The following is a 25670-nucleotide window of genomic DNA, read 5'->3' as shown; positions in this document are numbered from 1 at the left end:
TCATGCAACACTGTACCCATATGAAATTGTTGTCCTTTTTTCACACAAATTCTTTTGGTGGCATTTAATCACCGCTGGGTTTTTTATTTTTTGCGCTATAAAAGAAAAAAGACCAAAAATTCTGTAAAAAAATTGCATTTTCTTCGTTTCTGTTATAAAATTTTGCAAATTAGTCATTTTTCTTCATAAATTTTGGCCAAAATTTATACTGCTACATATAAAAATAACCCAAATCGGTGTATGTTATTTGATCTTTATGAAAGTTATAGAGTCCACAAGCTATTGTGCTAATCTCTGAAAATTGATCTCACCTGATGCACTGACGGCCTATCTAATTTCTTGAGACCCTAACAAGCCAGGAAAGTACAAATACCCCCAAATGACCCCTTTTTGGAAAGTAGACATTGCAAGGTATTTAGTAAGAGGCATGACGCCGGTTTGTTTACAAGTGATCGCTCCGTTTGACGGAGCGATCACATGCTAAACAGCTGCTGTCAGCGGTCATTTACCGTAATCCGGAGGACCCGGCGGTCACAGATATTCCCAGGTGCGCACATGATTCTGGGAGGACGTCAATGTACACCCTCCCAGAGTTATCGAGCCACGCTGTAGCTGTCATTCAGCTATGGCGTGGTCTTTAAGTGGTTAAACCCCACAGGTCATCAGTTTAGAGTTAACAGTGAATAATGGGCCTAGAATTATTGCCCACTCCGGCGTGCACGCTTTGGGGGGGGGTTGCTTGCAACTTTTAATGGTGTACTTTTTTTTTTCCCCTATCACATAGGGGACAAAACGTCCCCAATGTGATGATTTTCTGCAGACAGGTTCTCTTTAAGACGCCAGGATAGTGTATTATCGTTTTAAACACAAAATTATTAAAAGTAAAAACGTCAGGGTACTCACACTTTCAATCTACAGCAAACAAAGTTAAAATCTGCTCCAATAGGCTTAAACCTTGTGTGTATCAGCAGCTGCTCAAAAAGCGTGTATGCTGTCTACTCCACCATCCTGGCCCCTCCCCTTACTTTCTGTTTGCTGTAGATTGGTGTGCTGGAAGCACCATGAAAGTGTGAGTACCCTGACGTTTTTACTTTTAATAAATTTGTGTTCAAAACAATAATACACTATCCAGCCTCTTTTTTTTTTTTTTTTTTTTTTAATTTGAATCGAGGAAAGCTTCATTGGATTTACCTGGGGATCCCACAGAGACCATTACATTTAGCGCCCAGAGGTGGTTCAGCATCTTTTCCAGACCAAACTTAGTTGTGCGGTCACATACCCTGAGGTGAGCACAATCGCACAGGGGGGGAGGCACGTGTTTGAAGTCACTGTACCATTGTTTGGAGCACCATCACAAAGTCACAATATTTGGACTTCTTAGAACTTCAGTATCAACTACTTTCACTGTGGACTTGCTTAATTTACAACTTTTTCAAAACGTATTTTCACTGTGAATTGTTTTGGAGCACACAATTGCATTCACTTACCAGTTCAAATGATTTATGTATATATTCATGAAATTTATGTTTGCTTTTAACCAGAGGCACTTTATATTCACCTTTTTAGTGATCTTGATACTACGGTATTGAGGATGCATTCACACAGCCCTGCATTATTTTGATTTAATATTGTTAGCACAAATTATGGGAGTGTGATTAATGCTTAGCGGCTGTATATTAGTCTTCGCATTATTGAACATTTATATTTTTTCAAACTTCTATCACACATGGGTTTAGGTGTGGCTAGGTATTGATCAATTCTTTGGTAGCTCAAAAGATTTTTGTTTTACAAGCTTCCAGATAGTAATTTAATTTTCATATTACAGTTAGCCTTCTGAGATTGTGCCAGATGTTTCTTAAAATCCTATGCAAAGCAGACTTGTGTCCCTCACACCCTACATAAATCCACAAGCTACATGCTCTGGCAGGATAATAGGGCACCTGAAAATGTAAAGGGCATGCTTGCTCACTCCATAACCCCAGAATCTGACTATTGCCTGAGGCTCCTATGTTGCTGTTTGTAGACTAATTGTAATCAAAAAGTGAAATATTATAATGCTTATTTTATGGCATTTAGCTTGGCTTGGTTTCAGAAATAGAAGTGTTAATTGTTTTTTTTAATCAATTAACAATATGGAAAGTAAATGAAAAAAAGAGAAATCCAAATCAATATTTGGTGTGACACCACCCTTTGCCTTCAAAACAGCATCAATTCTTCTAGGTATACTTGCAGTTTTTGAAGAAAAGGTAAGTTGTTCCAAACGTCTTGGAAAACTAACCACAGGTCTTTCAATGTAGGCTTCTTCAAATACTTCTGTCTCTTCATGTAATCCCAGGCAGACTCGATGGTTGGATCAGAGCTCTGTAGTGGCCAAACCATCACTTCCAGAACCACTTGTTACACTGATGATAGTTCTTAATAACATTGGTTGTATGTTTGGGGTCGTTGTCCTGCTGCAGAAAAAATTTGTGGCCAATCATACCCCTCCCTGATGATAGGACACGATGGATAAGTATCTGCCGGTATTTCTTAGCATTGAGGACACCATTGATTCTGACCAAATCTCCAACTTCATTTGCAGAAATGCAGCTTCAAAATAGGGTTGGCTAAGGACGCAGAGCATTTCGCTCGGAGCCCACCCAGATGTGTTAGCATAGCAAATGAATATTCGCTATGCTAACACTGAATTGCCTCTCCGCCAATCAGGAAGAGTGGATCTGATAGTAATTTCCTGATTGGCCTAGGAGGAGGAGGGAGATGCACGGTGGGAGGAGGAGGAAGAAGGAAGAAAGCTGCCACCTGCTGGACAAGCTTCCCGCCCACACGCTTCCTGGGGTAAGTGCGGGGCTCTGATGTCCCGAACGTCATCCTGTGGGGGGGGGTCGGTGGTTGTTTTGTCGCCCCCCCAAAGAAAGAAAACACTAGCCGCCACTGCTCCATCTCTTTGGTGAAGAGACCTACTGTTACTAACAAATATTTCAGATTTTGACTCCTTAGTCCAGAGCACCTGCTGCCATTTTTCTCTACCCCGTTTCTATTTTTTGTGCATAGTTGAGTTGCTTAGCCTTGTAGCCTTGTTTCCCATGTTGGAGGTATGGCTTTTTGGCCACAAGGCTTCATGAAGACCACTTCTGGCCAGTAGATAGGTGTGCCTGGGTCCCACTGGTTTCTGACAGTTCTGTGCTGATGGCCCTTATAGACATCTTCCGATGTTGAAGGGGAAGTACGCATGATGTGTCTTCCATCTACTGCATTATGTTTCCTTGGCCGACCACTGTGTCTACCGTCCTCAACTTTGCCGGTTTCTTTGTGTTTCTTCAAAAGAGCTGGAACAGCACATCTTGAAACTCCATTCTGCTTTGAAATCTTTGCCTGGGAGAGACTTTGCTGATGCAGTGTAACTAACTTGTGTCTTGCTGCTGTGCTCAGTCTTGCCACAGTATATGAACTGTGACATGAAACGTCTTCCAAAACTTCATCTTAGTAGCTTTAGTAGAGTTTGGCTGTTCCTCAACCAGTTTTAAGCTTCCTACACAGCTGTTTCTGTTTCAGTTGATGACTAAATTTCAACAAGTAGAAAGTGTGCTGTCTGCTTAAATAGCAATCAATTCCTAGAGTGAACAAATGTGCATGTGAAAGAAAACCTTATTCCATAATGAATGAACTACCGTATCTATCGGCGTATAACACGCACCCCAAGTTTAGGAGGGACGTTTAAGGAAAAAAACTTACATTTTAAGTGTCCATCTGCAGCCTTGCCCAGTGTCCCCATCTGCAGCCTTGCCCAAAATTGCAGCATTAGCCCGGGTTCACACTACAACGGGCTGCGGATCGCACAGGAGCGCTGTGCGTCCCTGTTCCCCGTTTCAGGGACGAATCAGGGACGATTCTATGCCTGAATTCGGCCCCGAAACGGAGCCAAAGACGCACAGCGTTTTTGTGCAGTGCGCTCCGCAGCCGCCCCGGAGATATGTGAACACACATTCTCCTGCTATGCGAATTAGATGTGCGGAAACGCACATCTAACTTGCATAGGTATGAACCCGGGCTTACAGCATGATCGTTTTTTAAATGATTGCGCCGCCGAGATCCACAGAGCCGGATGTCCTGTGTATTCGACTCCTCTCGTCTCGCAGTCCCGCCCCTTGGCCCGGCTCCTATGATGGACACAACACCAGTCCAATGGCGGGACCTAAAGGCTAGGAGGCGGGACTGCGAGCGGAGCCTAGCTGAGTACACAGTACACTCAGCGCGGTCTTTTTCGGCGGCGCTCGTGCCTCTTCCCCTCAGAGACAGCAGGGAGGCAGAACAGCGTGACTGCGAGCGCAGCTGAGCCGAGTACACGGTACACTTGGCTCGGTCTTTTTCGGCGGCGCTCGCTCCTCTTCCCCTCACAAACAGCAGGGATCGGCGTATAACACGCACCCACAATTTTCCCCTGATTTTAAGGGGGAAAAAGTGCGCGTTATACGCCGATAAATACGGTAATCAAAAATGTGCAAATAAGGCATAACAATAAAAAGATACAGTTCAATAGTAACTTATTGATAATAAAAAATAGAATCAATGTGTAAACAAATTATGAAAACAATTCATTAATCATTCATAATAGAAAGTCCAAAATCTTAAAAAAAATGTCCATCCATGTGCAATGCAGAGTGCTCTGTGCTCTAATATAGAAAGTGCTCTGGTGCTTAAAGTGCTAGTAAGATGAGGCCTCTTACCAGAGCACAATGATCTCAAATTATAGAGATCACGTGTGCTAGTGTAGCTTAGATGCTCTCAACCTCGGATCTCCACTCAAATCAGTGACGCCAGCGGACAGGATTAACAGCGACGTCTCAAGCACATACTCTGACCTCAGCCAGCACTCTTTAATCAAGCTCCAGACACACATACATACAAAAGGAGGAGAAATCTCATAGCGCAACTTTATTTTCAAATATCCAATTTATTCAATAGATTATTGCACTTACTTGAGTTCCAACAATAGCAAGCATTTGGCAGAAAACTATAAAAACCTCGGCCGTGGTACCATCCAAACAGCCTTGGCGTGATGATATCACAGAACCAGCTCTGACTGATGCGTTTCTACGTACAAGACATACTCTGGGATTACAGACTGGTGTGTGTTTCAACCTGCATATAAAATTGATGATCCTTAACATCTGCTTGGTATAATTGGTTAATCATACACCTGACTTTAATCCCACAAAATCCATGACTTTGTGCAAGTGATGCTGGTTTGAAGTCAAAGGGTAGTCACACACATTATTTATTTGATTTAGATCTTTTTCTGTTCTCACTTTGCATTTTGTAAATTGATAAAAATAAACAAAATATATATTTTTAGAAAGCATTACTTTACAGCATTTCTTCACATCTGCCTAAAACTTTTGAACAGTACTGTATTTCCTCAACCCACCTTGCATTCAGGTAAAACCATTGTATGTGCATGCATGAGTAAATGCCAGTGCACACGACTACCTCCATTCACTTGTATGGCAGGCTGTACATGCCATTTGTGGCTCCTTGGATGAGGGAAAGTGCTGGGGATTTTATGTCTGAGAACTTTGGAGCTAATAAACATCTGTGTGCATGAGGCCTTACAGTCGAGCCTTTTTTCCTTTCCTACTACCCAAGTTGATTAGTGAGGCCACCTACCCTGATTAAAGCAAGCTCAGTAGGAGGAGAGGGTGGCACCCAGCTTGACCATTATTAAAAATGTTGAAATTGGTGTACAAGTTAAGCAACCTAAATTTTTGGATCTACTAGCTGTATTGACACGTGGTTTTCCCTGAGGGTAACGTATAGGTTTTGCATTTTTTTCATCATATGACCAGTATACGCAGTCCAGGTTGTGACTGTTATACTTTAAGCACAAAGTTTAAAAGCGTCCAAGTGATAACTTATTGACTGAACATTTATAACATTTGTTTGTGAACAAAAATATTACCTGCATAGCACATGTACAGCATGGTGGTCATCTTATGTAGACCTTGTTTTATGTTTTCCTGCCAACTCTTCTTCTTTTGTAGTTAACCTTTTTTAATTGTTAGTTGCAACTACACTTTTCTATATAGTAAAATATTCTAACTAGACAGTTTGTAGGAATATCAGAAGTACAGTGCGGTTGTTTTTTTTAGGTATGGATTGTGTAAAATAATGATTTGCCTTTTGTCCTTTTGCAGCTTTCGGCACATGATGCATTGGTTCTCTCCCAGCCTGTGTCAACTCCATTGCCACTCAGGTAGGCTTTTAATGAAAGACTGATTCATATTTTTGCATTTGTCATCTTAACAGTTTATTTAAATACATTCAAAAGCTAGTTTTATAACCTAAATTAGAAATGCCTTTGTTGAAATATGAGTCATTCATTTCAGGTAAGCTATCATAAATATGGCTATTAAAAAACATGAATTATCTTGATGAAAAAGATCTTCTTCACTTCTTAATCTAAAATTGCTCCAAAACATAAGCCCATAACAGTTAAAGTGTATCTAGGGTCAAATTGTGAAATCATTTCTGCACGTCCACATTGCATTTCAATTATTTCTAGCCTACTCATAATAATCTGAATGATCTTGAAGTTTGTAAACTTAGCTTGTGAAGAGTCCAACATATTTACTGCCTGGAACTCTGTGATATGTATTCACTATGCACTGTTGATAGGCATTGCTGTGTCACAAGATTTAAAGAGCCTGCGGGGGCGAGGCATTTCAGTTGACAGAGTCAGTACAGGAATCACTGCTTGCAGGCAGCAAGGCACCATGGGATACGTAGTCCTTATAATCCTTAGGATTATATTGAATTGTCAAGAATACATTTCTCTCGTTCATTGATACAGTGCTTCCATTTTCCTGACCATTTGGTTTTAGCACCACTTTCAGGAGTAGGACAAGTAAGTCCTGTAGTCCTCCCTACCTGGCTAGTGAGCATACACAGACCTTTAGCCCCGTGCTGGGTCGGCTGCTACAGCACCATCCTGGACTAGAGCAACTAGTGAGTTAAACATCTCTCGGGGACACATATGTCCGAGCACCTGACGTCCATGTCACAGTGCTTCTTTGGCCGACAGCCCCCCTTCACCTTGTAGGGAGACGAGTCTGTCTCGGGCGTGTTACCCGCTACCTCCGCTGGACTGGTAAGTAGTTGTCCCCCGCCTCCCCCTTTTACCTCAGGTGCGATGGTGGGCCACGGGTGCTCAGTTCTGCAGTGTCATCTTCACCCTCAGGGCAATGTCCATGCCCTCCCTCCCACGCCTGTTTTCCTCTCCCCTTCTGCAGGTTGGGTGGCCCTCAGGTTCACTGTGTGTCTGTCTCCCCCTGGATGTTTTTGGGTTTGGGTGCATGGTGCAGGTCTCCTGTTAAGTTTGGTTTCCCTGTTGCCTTTACTATTACAGACAGGGTGTACTCTGTGGCCCCCCTTAATGGCCAGCATACTATGTGAGGGTGCGCATGGCACGTGAGTGTTTGAGGAACCTGCCGCAGCAGGTCCTTCCTCCTTCTTTTCCCAATTACCTCAGTTGAGGATCCAGGTCAAGTAAGGCTGCTCGCACCCTCTAAGCTGGCAACAGGCCCTCCAAGGCATGAAGATTTGTGCCCTTTAGTACACCAGGGGGTCATCTTTGCGCATCCCTAAACGAATGGATCTTTATCTTCTGACGAATGGGTTCGCAGATTGATTTTGTTGGCCTACACTATAGGGTTTCTTACTATAGTCCAGATTAGATGTTTTTAGATGAGACCGGGGAGAGATGAGCAGGACCTACTTCCTAGAAGCGTGATACTTCAGTCCCCAGCACGAAGAGGTTCCGGAGGTTTTACTCCAACCTGTTTACGGTTCTGAAGACGGAAGGGGAAGGGGTCTGTCCATTAATGGATATCAAGGTCCTGAATTGCTTTGTGAAGGTTCAAATGCTAAGATGGAATTCATCCATTCTGGGGTGGCCTCCCTTTTATAAGGGGGATTTCCTGGTCTCCATAAACATCAAGGACGCATACTTACATATGCCACATCTGGGCTGGACGCAAGTGCTTCTGCTCTTTGTGGTGAGGGATGCGCTTTATCAGTTTGTGATGCTCCCCTTTGATCTGACCTCTACTTCCCAGTTGTTTACCATTGCTGAGACATTGCTGATACAGCAGAGAATTGCCAAGATAGACTATCTGGGCGCCCTTCTCCTTCAAGCGGAGTCTCACTGTGTTCTGATGGAGACAATTTGGCGATCACCATGTGCACTCTGCAGCAGTTCAGCTGGGTGTTGAGACTTAAGAAGTCCGCTCTGACCCTAACTAGGCGTTTTGAATATGTGGGGCTAATTCTTGACTTGATACATGCATGCCTAGGTGTTCTTCCTGCTTCACAAGCTCAGAAACTTCAGTCTATGGTCTCCTTGCTGCTGTCCCAGCAGATGATCTCTGCATTTTGCAGGTTCTGGGCCTCATGGTGTCAACCTTTCAAGCTGTCCCATATGCGCAGTTCCATACGAGGGTCCTACTTTGTGGACAACTATATTCGCATGGGACGCTTGGCCAGGATCTCCCTTCTCTGGTGGCTTTGGTCTCCATCTCTTTCGGGCCAGGAAAGTCATTTCTCCCAGCCCTTTAGGCGGTGGTCACGGTGGATGCTAGTATGTCCGTCTGGGGGGAAATTCTGGGTCTTCAGTTAGTCCAGGGCTGTTGGACGTTGGAGGAGTCTTGGCTACTACCTATCCTTGCCTTTGGAGTCATAGGCAATCAGACATTGTCTATCCCTTTTGGATGGAGCTTCTTCAAGGGCGCCTGGTCAGGATCCAGTCAGATAACGCCACAGCGGTGGCCTATGTCAATCACCAGGGTAGGACAAGGAGCTCCGCAGTGGCACTGGAGGCCTCACATGTTTTTCGGTGGATGGAACTTGAGGTGCTGGCACTCTTGGCCATTTAAGTTATGGGCACAGAAAACAGGCAGGCGTATTACGTCAGTCATCAGGCGCTGGATCAAGGAGAGTGGTCTCTGCACTCGGATGTGTTTCATCAGATCTGCCTGTGGTGGGACTGACCAGACATGGTTCTCTTGGCCTTCCGCCTTGACAGGAAGGTGTCGAGATTCGTGTTGGAAGCGAGGGATCCCCTGGGGGATGCGACACTGGTGGCGCTGTGAGCCGTTACCAACTCCTTTATGCCGTTCCCCCTCTTGAGCATCTCTCTCTGCTGCGCAGGATAAAGGGCTGAAAGGATCCTGGTTATTCTGGTGGATCCAAGCTGGCCTCAGCGACCCTGGTACGCTGATGTGGTGCGCCTGGTCTCTGACTGCCCCTGATGACTGCCTCTGTGCTTTACTGTCACTGGCTTTGAATGCTTGGCTGTTGAAAGCCTGGATCTGATCTACCTTCCCCATTACGGCACACTCTACCAGGGCATTTAGTACCTCCTGGGCTATCTAACATCAGGTGTCTGTGTTTCAAGTTTGCAAGGTGGCTACAGTTGTGCTCATAAGTTTACATACCCTGGCAGAATTTGATTTCTTGGCCATTTTTCAGAGAATATAAATGATAAAACAAAAACATTTCTTTCACTCGTGGTTAGTGTTTGGCTGAAGCCATTTATTATCAATCAACTGTGTTTACTCTTTTTAAATCATAATCACAACAGAAACTACCCAAATTACCCTGATCAAAAGTTTACATATCATGGTGATTTTGGACTGATAACATGCACACAAGTTGACACAAAGGGGTTTGAATGGCTATTAAAGGTAAGGATATAAATATATCCAAGAAATTGAGATTGCCAATCAGCAGTGTTCAAACGCTAATCAACAATTGGAAAATGAGGGGTTCTGTTGAAACCAAACCACGGTCAGGTAGACCAACTAAAATTTCAGCCACAACTGCCAGGAAAATTGTTCGGGATACCAAACCCCCCCCACAAATAACTTCAGGTGAAATAAAGGACTCTCTGAAAACATGTGGTGTGGCTGTTTCAAGATGCACAATAAGGAGACGCTTGAAAGATGGGCTGCATGGTCGAGTTGCCAGAAGAAAGTCATTGCTACGCAAATGCCACAAAGTATCCTGCTTATAATATGCCAAACAGCACAGAGACAAGCCTCAAACCTTCTGGCACAAAGTCATTTAGAGTGATGAGACCAAAATTGGGCTTTTTGGCCACAACCATAAACTCTACATTTGGAGAGGCGTCAACAAGGCCTATCATGAATGGTACGGGGTTGGATCGCTGATGTTTGGGGATGTGTGAGCTACAAAGGCACAGGAAATTTGGTCAGAATTGTTGGCAAGATGAATGCATGTTATCAAAAAATATTGGAGGAACATTTGCATTCATCAACCAGAAAGCTGTTCATGGGACGTACTTAGACATTCCAGCATGACAACGATCCAAAACACAAGGCCAAGTCGACCTGTCATTGGCTACAGCAGAATAAAGTGAAGGTTCTGGAGTGGCCATCTCAGTTTCCTGACTTCTTTCCACTCTGGGGAGATCTCAAAAGTGCAGTTCATGCAAGACAGTCTAAGAATGTACAGGAACTGGAGGCTTTTTGCCAAGAGGAATGGGCAGCTTTACCATCTGAGAAGATAAAGAGCCTCATCCACAAATACCACAAAAGACTTCAATCTGTCATTGATGTTAAAGGGGACAATACACGGTATTAAGAATGGGGGTATGTAAACTTTTGATCAGGGTCATTTGGATAGTTTCTGTTGGGATTTATGATTTAACTACTTAAGGACTGAGCCTCTTTCTGAGATTTGTTGTTTACAAGTTTTTTTTTTGCTATAAAATTTAAAAAAAATACACTTTGCATGTTTTGAGTTACAGAGGAGATCTAGGGCTAGAATTATTGCTCTCGCTCTACTGATCGCGGCGATACCTCACGTGTGGTTTGAACACCGTTTACATATGCGTTCGCTTCTGCACGCAAGCTCGGCAGGACGGGGCGTGTTTAAAATTTTTTTTTTCTTTATTTTACCTTTTAGCTTTTATTTTCTATTTTTACACTGTTCTTTTAAGACATAAAAATTGTCACTTTTATTCCTATTACAAGGAATGTAAACATCCCTTGTAATAGAAAAAAAGCATGACAGGACCTCTTAAATATGAGATTTGGGGTCAAAAAGACCTCAGATCTCATATTTAAACCAAAATGCAATTAAAAAAAAAAAAAAAAAAAAAAAGTAGCCCTTTAAGAACTATGGGCGGAAGTGACGTTTTGATGACGCTTCCGCCCTGCAATGATATGGAGACGGGTGGGGGCCATCTTCCCCTCACTCGTCTCCGTGTCAGGCTAGGGAGAGGATCCGAACGCCTCCGCCGCTACCGACGGCTCCGGTAAGCGGGCGGAGGGCACCGAGCGTGGTGGGAGGGGGGGCCCTCTCCCGCTGACGATAAAAGTGATCTTGCGGCGAATCTGCGAACAGTTGGTTGATAATAAATGGGTTCAGCCAAACACTAACCATGAGTGAAAGAAAAGTTTGTGTCATCGTTTATATTCTCTGAAAAATGGCCAAGAAATCATAAATTCTGTCAGGGTATGTAAACTTATGAGCACAACTGTATCTGGCTGTTTGTGCACACCTTTACCAAATTGTACAAAGTTGATGTTTTGGCATCTTCGGATGTGCATTTTGGCTGCAAGCTTTTGCAAGTGGCTGTTTGAGGCTTCTTGTTCCTCTTCTGGGGTTGTTCTCACGTGGTGATCCGTGTTCTTCTCTGGTTACACACCCATCACTGTGGCATTGCTTTGGGATGTCCCCATGGTCAAGAATATGGTAACTATCTCCATCAATGAGCGAAAGAGAAACGATTTTACAATTTTTTTTTTGTTTGTTTTTTTTTACTAGTACTGCTTTGTGACGAACTGAGCTCCCTATAGCAGAGAAGGGGGTTTACTACCAGTTAGGACTGCCCATAGGCAGTGCGTGTTATTTTTTTCTGCCTAGTGTCCTACTCCTGAAGGTGGCATTATAATCCTATGGTCAAGAATATGGAAGAGATATGTCCGTCAATGAAAGGGATTTTACGGTGAGTAGGGATGAGACTCGAACATTGGCTGTTCGCAAGTTCGCCGAACAGCGAACAATTTGGGGTGTTCGCGGCAAATTCGAATGCCGCGGAACACCCTTTAAAAGTCTATGGGAGAAATCAAAAGTGCTAATTTTAAAGGCTAATATGCAAGTTATTGTCATAAAAAGTGTTTGGGGACCTGGGTCCTGCCCCAGGGGACATGGATCAATGCAAAAAAAAGTTTTAAAAACGGCCGTTTTTTCAGGAGCAGTGATTTTAATAATGCTTAAAGTCAATCAATAAAAGTGTAATATCCCTTTAAATTTCGTACCTGGGGGGTGTCTATAGTGTGCCTGTAAAGGGGCGCATGTTTCCTGTGTTTAGAACAGTCTGACAGCAAAATGACATTTTGAAGGAAAAAACTCATTTAAAACTACCCGCGGCTATTGCATTGCCGACAATACACATAGAAGTTCATTGATAAAAACGGCATGGGAATTCCCCAAAGGGGAACCCCGAACCAAAATTTAAAAAAAAAAATGACGTGGGAGTCCCCCTAAATTCCATACCAGGCCCTTCAGGTCTGGTATGGATATTAAGGGGAACCCCGGCCAAAATTTAAAAAAAAAAATGACGTGGGGTTCCCCCTAAATTCCATACCAGACCCTTCAGGTCTGGTATGGATTTTAAGGGGAACCCCGCGCCAAAAAAAAAAACGGCGTGGGGTCCCCCCAAAAATCCATACCAGACCCTTATCCGAGCACGCAACCTGGCAGGCCGCAGGAAAAGAGGGGGGGACGAGAGTGCGGCCCCCCTCCCTCCTGAACCGTACCAGGCCACATGCCCTCAACATTGGGAGGGTGCTTTGGGGTAGCCCCCCAAAACACCTTGTCCCCATGTTGATGAGGACAAGGGCCTCATCCCCACAACCCTGGCCGGTGGTTGTGGGGGTCTGCGGGCGGGGGGCTTATCGGAATCTGGAAGCCCCCTTTAACAAGGTGACCCCCAGATCCCGGCCCCCCCCCTGTGTGAAATGGTAAGGGGGTACTTATCCTACCATTTCACGAAAAAAGTGTCAAAAATGTTAAAAATGACAAGAGACAGTTTTTGACAATTCCTTTATTTAAATGCTTCTTCTTTCTTCTATCTTCCTTCATCTTCTGGTTCTTCTGGTTCTTCTGGCTCTTCTGGTTCTTCCTCCGGCGTTCTCGTCCAGCATCTCCTCCGCAGCGTCTTCTATCTTCTTCTCCTCGGGCCGCTCCGCACCCATGGCATGGGGGGGAGGCTCCCGCTCTTCTCTTCTTCTTTTCTTCTCTTCTTCTCTTCTTCATTTTCTTCTCCGGGCCGCTCCGCAATCCATGCTGGCATGGAGGGAGGCTCCCGCTGTGTGACGGCGCTCCTCGTCTGACAGTTCTTAAATAACGGGGGGCGGGGTCACCGGACGCACGGGACATGACGGGACTTCCCTGCGGCATTCCCCGTGACGTCACAGGGAAGTCCCGTCAAGTCACCGTGTGTCGGGGGGGCGGGGTCACCGGGTGGCCCCGCCCCCCCATTATTTAAGAACTGTCAGACGAGGAGCGCCGTCACACAGCGGGAGCCTCCCTCCATGCCAGCATGGATTGCGGAGCGGCCCGGAGAAGAAAATGAAGAAGAGAAGAAGAGAAGAGCGGGAGCCTCCCCCCCATGCCATGGGTGCGGAGCGGCCCGAGGAGAAGAAGATAGAAGACGCCGCGGAGGAGATGCTGGACGAGAACGCCGGAGGAAGAACCAGAAGAGCCAGAAGAACCAGAAGATGAAGGAAGATAGAAGAAAGAAGAAGCATTTAAATAAAGGAATTGTCAAAAACTGTCTCTTGTCATTTTTAACATTTTTGACACTTTTTTCGTGAAATGGTAGGGGTACTTATGTACCCCCTTACCATTTCACACAGGGGGGGGGCCGGGATCTGGGGGTCACCTTGTTAAAGGGGGCTTCCAGATTCCGATAAGCCCCCCGCCCGCAGACCCCCACAACCACCGGCCAGGGTTGTGGGGATGAGGCCCTTGTCCTCATCAACATGGGGACAAGGTGTTTTGGGGGGCTACCCCAAAGCACCCTCCCAATGTTGAGGGCATGTGGCCTGGTACGGTTCAGGAGGGAGGGGGGGCCGCACTCTCGTCCCCCCCTTTTTTCCTGCGGCCTGACAGGTTGCGTGCTTGGATAAGGGTCTGGTATGGATTTTTGGGGTGACCCCACGCCGTTTTTTTTTTTTTTTTTTTTTGCCGCGGGGTTCCCCTTAAAATCCATACCAGACCTGAAGGGTCTGGTATGGAATTTAGGGGGAACCCCACGTCATTTTTTTTTTAAATTTTGGCCGGGGTTCCCCTTAATATCCATACCAGACCTGAAGGGCCTGGTATGGAATTTAGGAGGACTCCCACGTCATTTTTTTTTTTTAATTTTGGTTCGGGGTTCCCCTTTGGGGAATTCCCATGCCGTTTTTATAAATGAACTTCTATGTGTATTGTCGGCAATGCAATAGCCGCGGGTAGTTTTAAATGAGTTTTTTCCTTCAAAATGTCATTTTGCTGTCAGACTGTTCTAAACACAGGAAACATGCGCCCCTTTACAGGCATACTATACACACCCCCCAGGTACGAAATTTAAAGGGATATTACACTTTTATTGTTTGACTTTAAGCATTATTAAAATCACTGCTCCTGAAAAAACGGCCGTTTTTAAAACTTTTTTTTGCATTGATCCATGTCCCCTGGGGCAGGACCCAGGTCCCCAAACACTTTTTATGACAATAACTTGCATATAAGCCTTTAAAATTAGCACTTTTGATTATTCATGTTCGTGTTGTCCCATAGACTTTAACGGTGTTCGCATGTTCGAACGAACTTTTTTCCTGTTCGCATGTTCTGGTGCGAACCGAACAGGGGGGTGTTCGGCTCATCCCTAACGGTGAGTAACCAGAAAAAAAAATCTGTTGTTTGCCTTGCAGTAAAAATTGCATCTCTTTCTGAAATGTACTTTTTATGTTGGCACCATACCTTTTGTCCGATATTGTAGATTCCGTTTATTCAATTTTTCCTTTTTTTTTTCTTTCTGCATTATTGTTGAGCAGTTCTGAATCAGGAAAAAGCCCAACTCCCACAATGCTGTTAGAAAGTCCCTATTATGTTCTGTTTGAGTTAGCTGTCAGCATGATGGTGATTAGTGTGGGGGAAAATACATTTTTTTTTTGGTTTAGGTTACAGATTTGGATAGCCATTTATCTAAGTCTTTGCAGAGACATAAAGAAGTAAAATTGTTAATTAGTTCTTTGTAATATCAATACCGTTTTTTAAATATTTTCAAATAGATGGGAGTTCTTCATTATAAGTTTATTCTTGTTAAAGTGGTTCTACTATATATCAGCCATTAAAGCTGCTAGAAATGAGTATGCCTCGGAGAGTCTTGAGGACCGGCCCTTAGATCGCTCTCCTTACATGTCTCTGGTCCTATCACAGAAGCTAAACTCCCTAAAGCTACGTTGTTTGAATCTGGTGATAAGAACGGGAGGCTTCTTGCTAATCTGGTCTCTGATCCCAAATACCAATCTGTAGTCCCGTTTATTCAGAGTGATGGGGATGGGACCACTTCGGATCCCCCCGCTATTTTACAAGGATTTCGGGACTATTATGCTTTATTATATCGATCGCCCACCTCTACCGATGCATTTGCCATTTTGCGACAACTGACCTTACCAACCTTGGCAAGGACGATGAGGACTAAGTTGCACTGCTTGATGCTGGTATCTCGGTGGAGGAGGTCGAGGCCACTGCTTGCTCTCTCCCCATCTCCAAAAACTCCAGGCCCGGATTGTCTCCCTGGAGACTGGTACAAAATGTATATCACTGATCTGCCCCCGAGACTCCAGTAGTTGTATGCCACTTGTTTGGAGGATGGTACTCTACCGGACTCCATTATTCAAGCCCACATAATGAAACAAAATAAGCTGCTCCAGGTGAGAGAGTCTCACACACACTAGTCATTAGGTTATGACTAAGCGTTAACATTTGCACGAAACGCGTCTACCTCTTTGTCCCCTGCTCCATCTGTTAACCACTTGTCATATGAAGCTTCAATAAAAAGGATTATTGGAAGTGCAGCTGTCCAGAATCATTTTCATGTTAAAGCCCACATAGTTTTGATACCAAAACCTGGAAAGGGCTCCACACAATGTTCTGCATATTGCCCAATAGTACTTTTTAAATGATGTTTTAAAAATTCTCACCAAAATCCTTGCTACCAGATTGATGAAGATTCTCCTGTTTTTGGACAACATTGATCAAACTGGCTTTATGCCATGCAAGTCGACAGATGTCAACATTCAAAGAGTATTTACCCATTTGCAGCTCCCCTTGGAGAAAGAGGTGCTAACAGTTTTTGGTTTTTCGGTCCTGCCTTCCGCAAGTGGATCAAAATGCTTGATCAACGGCCGATAGCCCAAATTAAACTTGGTGGGACTCTGCTACCTTCCTTATTGAACGCGGCATCAGACAGGGATCCCCTCTCTTCCCAGCCCTGTTTTCCCTTATGGTAGAGCCCATTGCCTCGGCCATCCTGTCCTCTGATGCGGTTCGAGGGGTTGCAGGATGGATCCCTGGAGGAAAAGTTGGCCCTTTATGCTAATGATTTCATTATTTTCCTTCGGGACCCTGGGCCCTCCGGGCAGCATTGGACTTGCTATCACATTTTGCCACTATGACCGGGTTGAAGGTAATTGGGACAAATCCCTGACCCTGCCAGTGGATCCTGCTGCCACACTAGTAGCAGACCGATTGCTACCACTATGCTGGGCAGAAAAGATCACGTACTTACGAGTGTATATTTCACTTGGAGTACAGGATTTTTGTAAACTTAATTTTTTTTCCCATCTCCAAGTTTTCAAAACTAAACCTGAGCCAAGCTTCCATTGACCTTAATCACGAAAATAAATTTGCTGAAAATGAAACTACTTCCACCCCTGCTATATGTTATGCATGCACCACTCCCCAAGTGGATCCCCAATTTAACTCCCATGTTTTTAGTTTCCTCTGGGGGTCCTGTCCCCTTAGGTTTCCACTATCTCTACTTCAGAGGCTGTGGACTCAAGGCGGTCTCGACTGCCCCGATCTTCTTTTTTTTTTTTCTTCTACTTTGTGGCTGCCATGCTTTCACATGTACACAATTGGCTCAATACTTCATAAATATCACTTCACACCATCGAGACTACACAAGATTTATCCAAATTGCCCATCGTGTTGTTGGCTTTGCCAAGCTGATCCGACCAATTATCTATACATGATCTGGTGCTGCCCCTCCCTACAAGTATGCTGGTCAAGAATCCTCCAGTTTATCACTGAGGTAACCACTGTGTGTGCGCCACAAAAGGCAGATGTTTGCATCCTTGGTCTGGTAAATGCTTTAGCTCCCTCTAGAGCCCTTTGCATTCTATTGAGTTTGCTCCTATTCTATGCTCGGAAACTAACAGTACACAAATAGAGAGCTTCCTCTGTCCCCACCTTGAACATGTGAAAGTCGTTGGTTAATTCGGGCATTCCTTTAAACAAAGAGATGTACCTAAATAGGGGATGCCCTCATAATTTTAATAAGGTTTGGGGTCCGATATTTCACTACTGTAGAGCAGGAAACCCTGGGGAGGGCTCAACCTGCGTCTTCTACCTTACTAGGTCTGATCTGTTATCTTGCTGTATGTGCTTAATGTCTTACAGTGCCTACTTATCAGTTTAAGCTTTCCTGGGTACTATGGGGAGGAGGTAATTGATCATTTATAGAACAGGTGTACTGAACACTCTCTGAATGTATATTTCGTGCACAGAAGCACTTATAGTCTTTATTTCTTAGCAGCAAGTTTGGGTGTGTAAAGATTCGATGTTTTTCATTACTGTGAGTTTTTTTCTTTTTCATGAGCGGGGGTATGCCCTGAGGCTCTGTATTGTACCTCTTTTAGCATAAAACAATAAAAAGAATTTGTAAAAAAAAAAAAAAAAGTGGTTTTAAAGGTAAAAGGTTTTCTTACCTCTTTGCATTCACTGCATTAAGATGAAAAACCTTCTCTGTGCAGCTTTCCCCTTATAGTTACCTGAACCCGATCTCAATCCAGCGCTGTGCAAGAGAGTAGTGGTACTCTCGGTTCTCTCTGTCCTCACTGGACAGAGGCAGCAGCGGGAGCCATAGGCGGAGGTAGCGGGCAGGCAGGGCCGAGCTGTGCTCTGTGCGTCAATAGACACAATCTGAGCAGCTCGGGATTGAGCCTGCACAAGTGACCCCATAGCAAGCAGCTTGCTATGGGGGCACTTGACAGGGGCGAGGAGCAGAGAGTGCCAAAGGGGGGGCCGTAGAAGAGCAAGATCAGGGCTCCTCTGTGCAAAACTATTGCACACAGCAGGTTAGTATAACTTGTTTGTTAAAGAAAATTCCTTTAGCTTCACTTTAAGCCTGTGTTTGTGGAAATGGAAAATTTTACAAATTCATCCTAAGTTAAACTGAATGTGCTAGGCAGTCATCCACACAGGCAGACTGCCCAACATCTCTTTAAGGGGAAATACCAAACATTTGCAGTTTAGTAGTTTCAAGTTCTGTAAGTCAAAAGGTTGTTTTTTCAGTACACTGCTTGGAAAATGGGTGGTGAAATGGGTTAAAGTTTCTTGCCACTCAAAACCCTTTATCTGACTGGGCCCTCGCGAGCTCCCCAGACCCTTCCCTTCGGTAGTTTTTAAACCCCAAAGATCGCGGTGGTAGAATAACTGACTTGCTTCAATTTAACTATGAATCCAAAAGCAGCAGCTACACATTCCCTGACGTTGAAATGTATTTCCCTTAACGTCAAGGGCCTAAACCAACCGGAAAAAAGGTCGCAAGTCCTAACGTCTCTCACCAAACACAGAGCACACTTTATTTTTTTGCAAGAGACCCACTTTCGCTCGGATGCCACCCCTAAACTCTCCAATCACATATATCGTACACCAGTTCACGCCACGAATCCTGAGGCCAAAACCAAAGGAGTCTCAATAATTATCGCTAAAAGTGCAAACTTTCACTTATCAGACTCTCTCATAGACCCAGAGGGCAGATTTATTTTTCTTAAGGGGACTTACGCATCCAAACCAATCACCTTAGCCAACATTTACTGCCCCAATGACCATCAGGTGGCATTCTTTAGGAAAATATGTGAACTTCTAACCTCTTTTCGGAGAGGACTGGTTGTGATGGGAGGAGATTTCAATGTTCCCCTTAACCCGATATTAGACTCCTCCTCGGGTACATCTATCCTAAGATACAGAGCATTGCGACAAATTAAAACGCAGCTCCATAAATTAGCTCTCCATGATGCGTGGCGTACCCTGTATCCCTCGGTTAAGGACTATACATTTTATTCAGCTCCACACCAGAAATATTCTAGGATCGATTATTTCTTTATTTCCCAGACTGACTTGCCCGCCCTTCATCAGTCCACTATAGAGCCTATGTTCCTGTCTGACCACCATCCGGTAACACTCACTCTATCCTTCCCTGACACAGATTTCAGAACTAAGATCTGGAGACTGAATCCTTCTTTACTCAAGGATGAAGTCGTACTAGAACACGTCCACACACGACTCCGACAATATTTCTCTGAAAATTCGAACCCGGATATCTCACCGATCTCTATCTGGGAAGCCCACAAATGTGTTATACGGGGGGGGGGGAACTGATTTCACTGGCCGCAAAAGCTTAACAACAACAACAACAACAAGAAACTATTAATTCCCTTTTAAATACAATCAAATCCCTAGAGAAAACTCACAAACTGACGCAAGCACAATCCACTCTCCAAAACTTAACACACGCACGCACCCAGTTATTAGAGGAGTTAGACAGAGGCGTCAAAAGAAGATACATTCTTGGCCAGAGAGTTTTCTATGAGCAGGGCAACAAGTGCGGCCGACTTCTGGCTCGGTCGATACAAAATTCTAAAAGCTCATCTATAATTCACCACATCCGGGGCCCTGGGGGAACTCTCCGTACCAAGAATGAAGAAATAGCCAAGGAATTTGAGAACTTCTATTCTGGTCTTTATAATTTACAGACCAACCACATGACTCAAACCACTCCTGAAGCACGCTCTAAACATATCAAAGACTTTCTCTCTCAATACAGTCTGAAACCAATCACCTCCCAACAGACTCTTGACCTTGAGAATCGTATCTCGGTGATAGAACTGGAGACGGCCTTGAAACAAATGAAAGCGGGCAAAAGCCCAGGACCAGATGGCTTCACTCTCCAGTACTACCAAGCCTTCACTGATACCCTTACGCCCAACCTTTTAGCGACCTTTAACGCTTTTTCAGATCCCCAGACCAAAGGGAATGTTGACAGCTCATATAACGGTGATACCTAAGGAGGGAAAGGACCCAGAGTTGGTTGCCAATTATAGACCGATCTCACTTTTAAATGTTGACGTCAAATTATACTCAAAAATATTGGCCAACAGACTATCGCCCCTTATTCCCAACCTCGTTTCTCTGGACCAGGTGGGATTCGTCCCTGGCAGAGAAGCCAGAGACAACACCATCCGCACGCTAAATCTACACCACTGGCTCGCAACATCTAAGACCCAGGGATTTTTCCTTTCATTAGACGCTGAGAAGACGTTCGACAGGGTTGCTTGGGACTATATGCGTGAGGTCCTGTTGGCTATCGGGCTGGGAAGCCATATGCTATCACATGTTAATGGCCTTATACTCCGGTCCCTCTGCAGCGGTGAGGGTTAATGGCCACCTGTCGAGCGCCTTCCCTATCAGCAATGGCACGCGCCAGGGATGCCCCCTTTCCCCTTTAATCTATATTTTGACTTTAGAGCCCCTCCTCAACAGACTGAGAGATAACCCAAACATACAAGGCATAACAGTGAAGGGGAGGGAGTTTAAGGTGGCAGCTTTTGCTGATGACATTCTCCTATCCTTAAGAATGCCTCGCATCTCCCTACCGAACCTCCTCAAAGATCTACAGTCATTTGGGAAAATCTCTAACCTAAAAATTAATTATACCAAGTCCCATGCTCTAAATATCACGCTCCCTTTTCAGGAAATGACCCATTGCCAAGACTTGTTCCCCTTTAGGTAGGATAAAAATGCGATCACATATCTGGGTATCCAAGTTCCTGCCCGGCTATCTGATCTTTATCTCGTTAACCATCATCCGGCGATTATGAAGTTCCAAAAACTTCTAAAGGATTGGTCAGGTCTAAATGTTTCATGGTTTGGTCCCTCTGCCCTGATCAAGATGATCATCTTACCACGTCTACTTTACTTGATGCAAGCAGTCCCGATCTCTTTACCGGCAGCTTTCTTCGTGACCTATCGGAAGGCCTGTTCTGTCCTTCTATGGAGAAACTCTCCTCCTCGCATCAAATACACACGCCTCGCGCAACCCAAATCTAAGGGAGGGATAGGACTGCCTGATTTACATAAGTACTATGTGGCTTGCCATCTTACAAGAATCACCGATTGGAATATTCATCCCTCTCACAAGTCATGGGTCTTCCTTGAAGGTGCTTTTTTGTCTGGACCGCTACATCTTCTTCCTTGGCTCCCCTCCAAAAATTGGTTACACCCCGTCTTGACTCACCCACTAATTTACCCATCTCTTCTAGCTTATAAGAAGTCTTTGCTGAGTGGCAATTCCACCCTTATCCCAGGCCCTCTAACGACCCTTAGAGGAAACCCAGAATTTCCACCCGGGACATCTAACAACCTTCTGAAACAGGAATGGCCCTTTGAGGACGTGTTTGCTCAACAGTTTTTCTCCAGTGGAAAACCCATTTCCTTAGAAACACTGAGGTCGCTTTCTAAAACTACCTCTTTCTCCTTTTGGACTTATAGACAGATTAGACACTTCCTGGAGACTCAGGCCCCTCTAACAAAATGGACGAGACAACTTACACCATTTGAGACCTTATGCCATCGCAAAATACCGCAGAGACACTTAATTTCCCTCCTATACACCCTGATATCGGAAACGCCCACCGAGACCCCGACCCCATCACAATTGTCTTGGACCAGAGACCTAAACACTCCATTGACTACGGAAGACTGGAACACTATTCATGACTACACACATAAAGGGTCGCTAAATGTGGCTATCCAGGAAAACTGCTATAAAGTGATCACTAGATGGTATAGAACCCCCTCGCGTCTACATAAGTTCTCGCCTGCCATCCCTAACACTTGTTGGAGGTGTGGTACGGAGATAGGCACTATGCTGCATGTTTGGTGGGATTGTGAGATCCTCCAACCATTTTGGAGGGAGGTCCACAGCATCATCACACATGTCACAACATTTAATCTAGACTATTCCCCAGCTCAATTTCTCCTACATCATACCTCTATACCCAGAAGGGACTATTTCAAATCTCTGGCCATGCACATGGTCAATGCGGCCACACTTTGTATACCCAAACTGTGGCAGTCCACCCGCGCCCCAGCGATCAGGGAATGGTTCGCAAAAATTTCCAAAATTAAAGAGATGGAGGAACTGATCCATATTGCACAAGACAGAGTTCATAAATTCTCTATGCTTTATGCCTGCTGGTCACACTTCTCTACCACCGAGGGATACCGTCAACACACTTCGCGGAGTGATTAAATGACCTTTGCGATGGTTGGTGGGACACCGGGGGATGGGGTTGGGGGGGGGGGGCGAGCGCGGGTCTACTTATGTTTCCTCCTGATATCCCCTTTTCGTTCTTCCCCCCTTAATGTTCCCCCCTCTCCCTTATCTTTACTCCCATGTCTCCCCACTCCTTGTCCTTTTTTCTGTTTGTATTTTCTTTTCTCTGTTCTTTTTGTCCTTTCTGATTCTAGGCACATTGAACATACATGATTCATTTTACGTTATGGTACCCTCCTTTTGATACCTGGTTAGCTTTATTGCGATGCACATAGCATTACTTGTTGGTCAAGAATTAACCACTTATCTGTCCCCTCATTTGGTTGGTGTCCAGAGGGGGAGGGGGGGGGGGGGTGAAAAAATGAGAAAGAGATCCTCTGCCCCTATACACTACTGGTATATTACAAGTTCAGTTCTTGTTCACTATGTTTCAGATTGTCTCCCTAAGTATCTTTAAAGAGTACCAATCTGATGGTATAGATATCTTTTGTTATAAGAAGTATATATCAGATTTGTTCAGTTTGTGTATGTTCTTAAACTGAATAAACTCTTTATGGAAAAAAAAAAAAAAGGTTCTTGCCACTGTGATTTACAAACTGTTTAACTTGCCAGTTGGTTTAAGTACAATTTTTAGGCCTCGTGCACACTGGGCTTTAAAATAACGTTATAAAAACGTCACTAGCTTTGCAGTGAGTTTTTCAACTTTTTTCAACGTCTTTGCAATAGCGTTTTTTAGTGTTTATTAGCGTTTTTCGGCTTTAGCGTTTTAGCGTTTGTTTTTTCTTTTGAAGAAAAAAAAAAAAATATATATATATATATATATATATATATATATATATATATATATTTATTCTTTTTTTCCCAATGGATCAAAAACATTAAAAAAAAAGACTGGTAAGTGACGTTTTTGAGCATTTATCGACGTTTATCAGCATTAGAGCATTTTTACAGCTGAAAAACATCTCTCAGAACCCACTAGTTTTGGGGTTTCTTTACTGCTCAAAAAATGCCACTGCTCAAAACTGCTGATAACAGCCTATGTGTGCATGGACACATAGGATAACATGATGGAGAGTTTAATGACTGTAGAAAAAAACATTAACAGCCAAAAACAGCTGCTGTAAAAACGTCAAACGTCCAGTATGCATGAGGCCTTATAGTTTTTAGATACTATTGAATTCTGACCATAAAGGGCTGATCAGCTTAAGGTTTTTAACCTCTACACTGTAGAGTCTACAGTAATTGGTTGGTGTGCAGGTGCAGTAACGTTTACATTGTATTTTAAAGAAGCAATTATTATTAAACATTTTGAAAATGATAGTGTATGTCCATCCAAAACCTTATTTTGGATAGAAGGATTAGTTGAAAGTTGTTCCCCCCCCAGTGTTGTCCAGGGCTCAGTTTTAGAGCTTGTCCTCTTACTTTTTACTATCACAATGACAACAGTTTCAGAAGACAGGAAGATTGGAAATCATAGATGATAAAAAAACAGGGTTCTAGGTTTCCCCTACTAAAGAAAAAAACATTGACTGTGTTGCTTTTGCAGGTTTACCCTCACTTCCTGTCTGCTTAGGCCGTTATTACTAGACAGTAAGTGAGGTGAAATCTCTCTAATTGAACCATGGATAGCAGTAATACTTGACAGGGTTTCTAAGCCTTCCCCATTTTATTTAAAAAAATTTTGTCTGGACATATACAGTAAAATAAAGTGCACTTGTCCTGTATATGAAAAATATATATGGAAACTGTCATTGCTAACTTGATTATAGGCTATTTCTGAAGAAAAAAAAAAATGACATGGTTGGAGCTTTATGTTTGCCAGTGATGATATTTCTATATATTTTGTGTATTTCCAAGCTATAAAATATATTCAAAGCCCAATAGGGCACTGTGAGCCACTCAAAAGACCACAGCAGTTGTTCTGACTTGGTAAATTGAACACAATCAGTCTTGCCACTGGTGTCCTTGAGCAAAAAAAATGGGTTTTGCTTAATTTTCCTAATAAAGGGAAAAAAAAACCCACTTTTTTGTAAATAAGTGATGCTAGCTCCCATATCTTTATCTATATTCACGGATGCCCTTTAAAGAGGTGTTAAATCCAAAAGCAAACCTTATATTTGCAGCTTACTAATTTTTAGAAGTGGTGGCTGCATTAGTTTTCTTTTTTAGTCATTTTTGTCTATTTTCACTTGATGATCTGGCCAAGAAGTCTGTGGTTTGTTTATTTTTTTGTTTGTTTTGTTTTCTTTGTACAAACGATGACAGCAGCAGTAGTAGCAGTAATCAGCAGCTACCTTATGAGGAAGTGCCTCCAAATGCAGCATAAAAAAGGGTACAAAAAAGTGTGTGTGTATTAGGGCTGCAACTTACGATTATTTTCATAATCGATTAGTTGGCCGATTTATTGTTTCGATTAATCGGTTAATAACCTTTAAAAAAGTGTGGTGTATAATTTTGTTAATATGTTAAGTTAAGAAAAAGGCAATTTATTCTTAAGTATCTATATGCAGTGGTAAATATAAATAACCAACTATATGGTTAGGGAGCAAAATATCTAATCCACTCTGAGAATATCGGACAGAAGAGATATACTGTATATACTCAATCAATATCAGATCAATATTTTTTATTTAAAAGAAAAAAAAGTTAGACTGTTTTGCAGATTTTCAAACAGAACTGTAATATATTATATGCTGGCTATACAAAAACAATGTCTTCCTTCAAAAAAACATTTAATTTTAAGAACCTTCGTTCGATTTTCTAATAGTTACTGGGGTCAAATCGACATTTGTTTTCAACCACAGTGACGGGAAAATTTAGAAATAATAGTAAACTTCTTGGTCAAAGGAATTTTCAGACAGTGGATGTGGTTTTCGCTCAGAAATGACATTCGTTTTAAAACTGAATATTAAAAGCAAGTGAAAATTTCAAACCACATTCTTTCATTTAGCGAATGTACAAAGATTTTTGTGTGAATATT

General features: G+C 43.4%; 1 protein-coding gene across 2 annotated transcripts in view; it reads left to right on the top strand.

Moving 5' to 3' along the window:
* The window catches only part of DENND4C (DENN domain containing 4C), a 245983-nt gene that overhangs the window by 102126 nt on the left and 118187 nt on the right, over positions 1-25670 (top strand). For both annotated transcript variants that reach the window (XM_073636528.1, XM_073636518.1), the window contains exon 8: positions 6192-6250. In XM_073636528.1, coding sequence (XP_073492629.1) covers positions 6192-6250 — 59 coding nt within the window. The remainder of the gene's footprint in view (positions 1-6191; positions 6251-25670) is intronic.

The sequence above is a fragment of the Aquarana catesbeiana genome, linkage group LG01, assembly GCF_042186555.1.
Source record: "Aquarana catesbeiana isolate 2022-GZ linkage group LG01, ASM4218655v1, whole genome shotgun sequence".
In the NCBI taxonomy this organism is placed as follows: Eukaryota; Metazoa; Chordata; class Amphibia; order Anura; family Ranidae; genus Aquarana; species Aquarana catesbeiana.
This window is presented reverse-complemented; position numbering and strand designations above follow the sequence as displayed.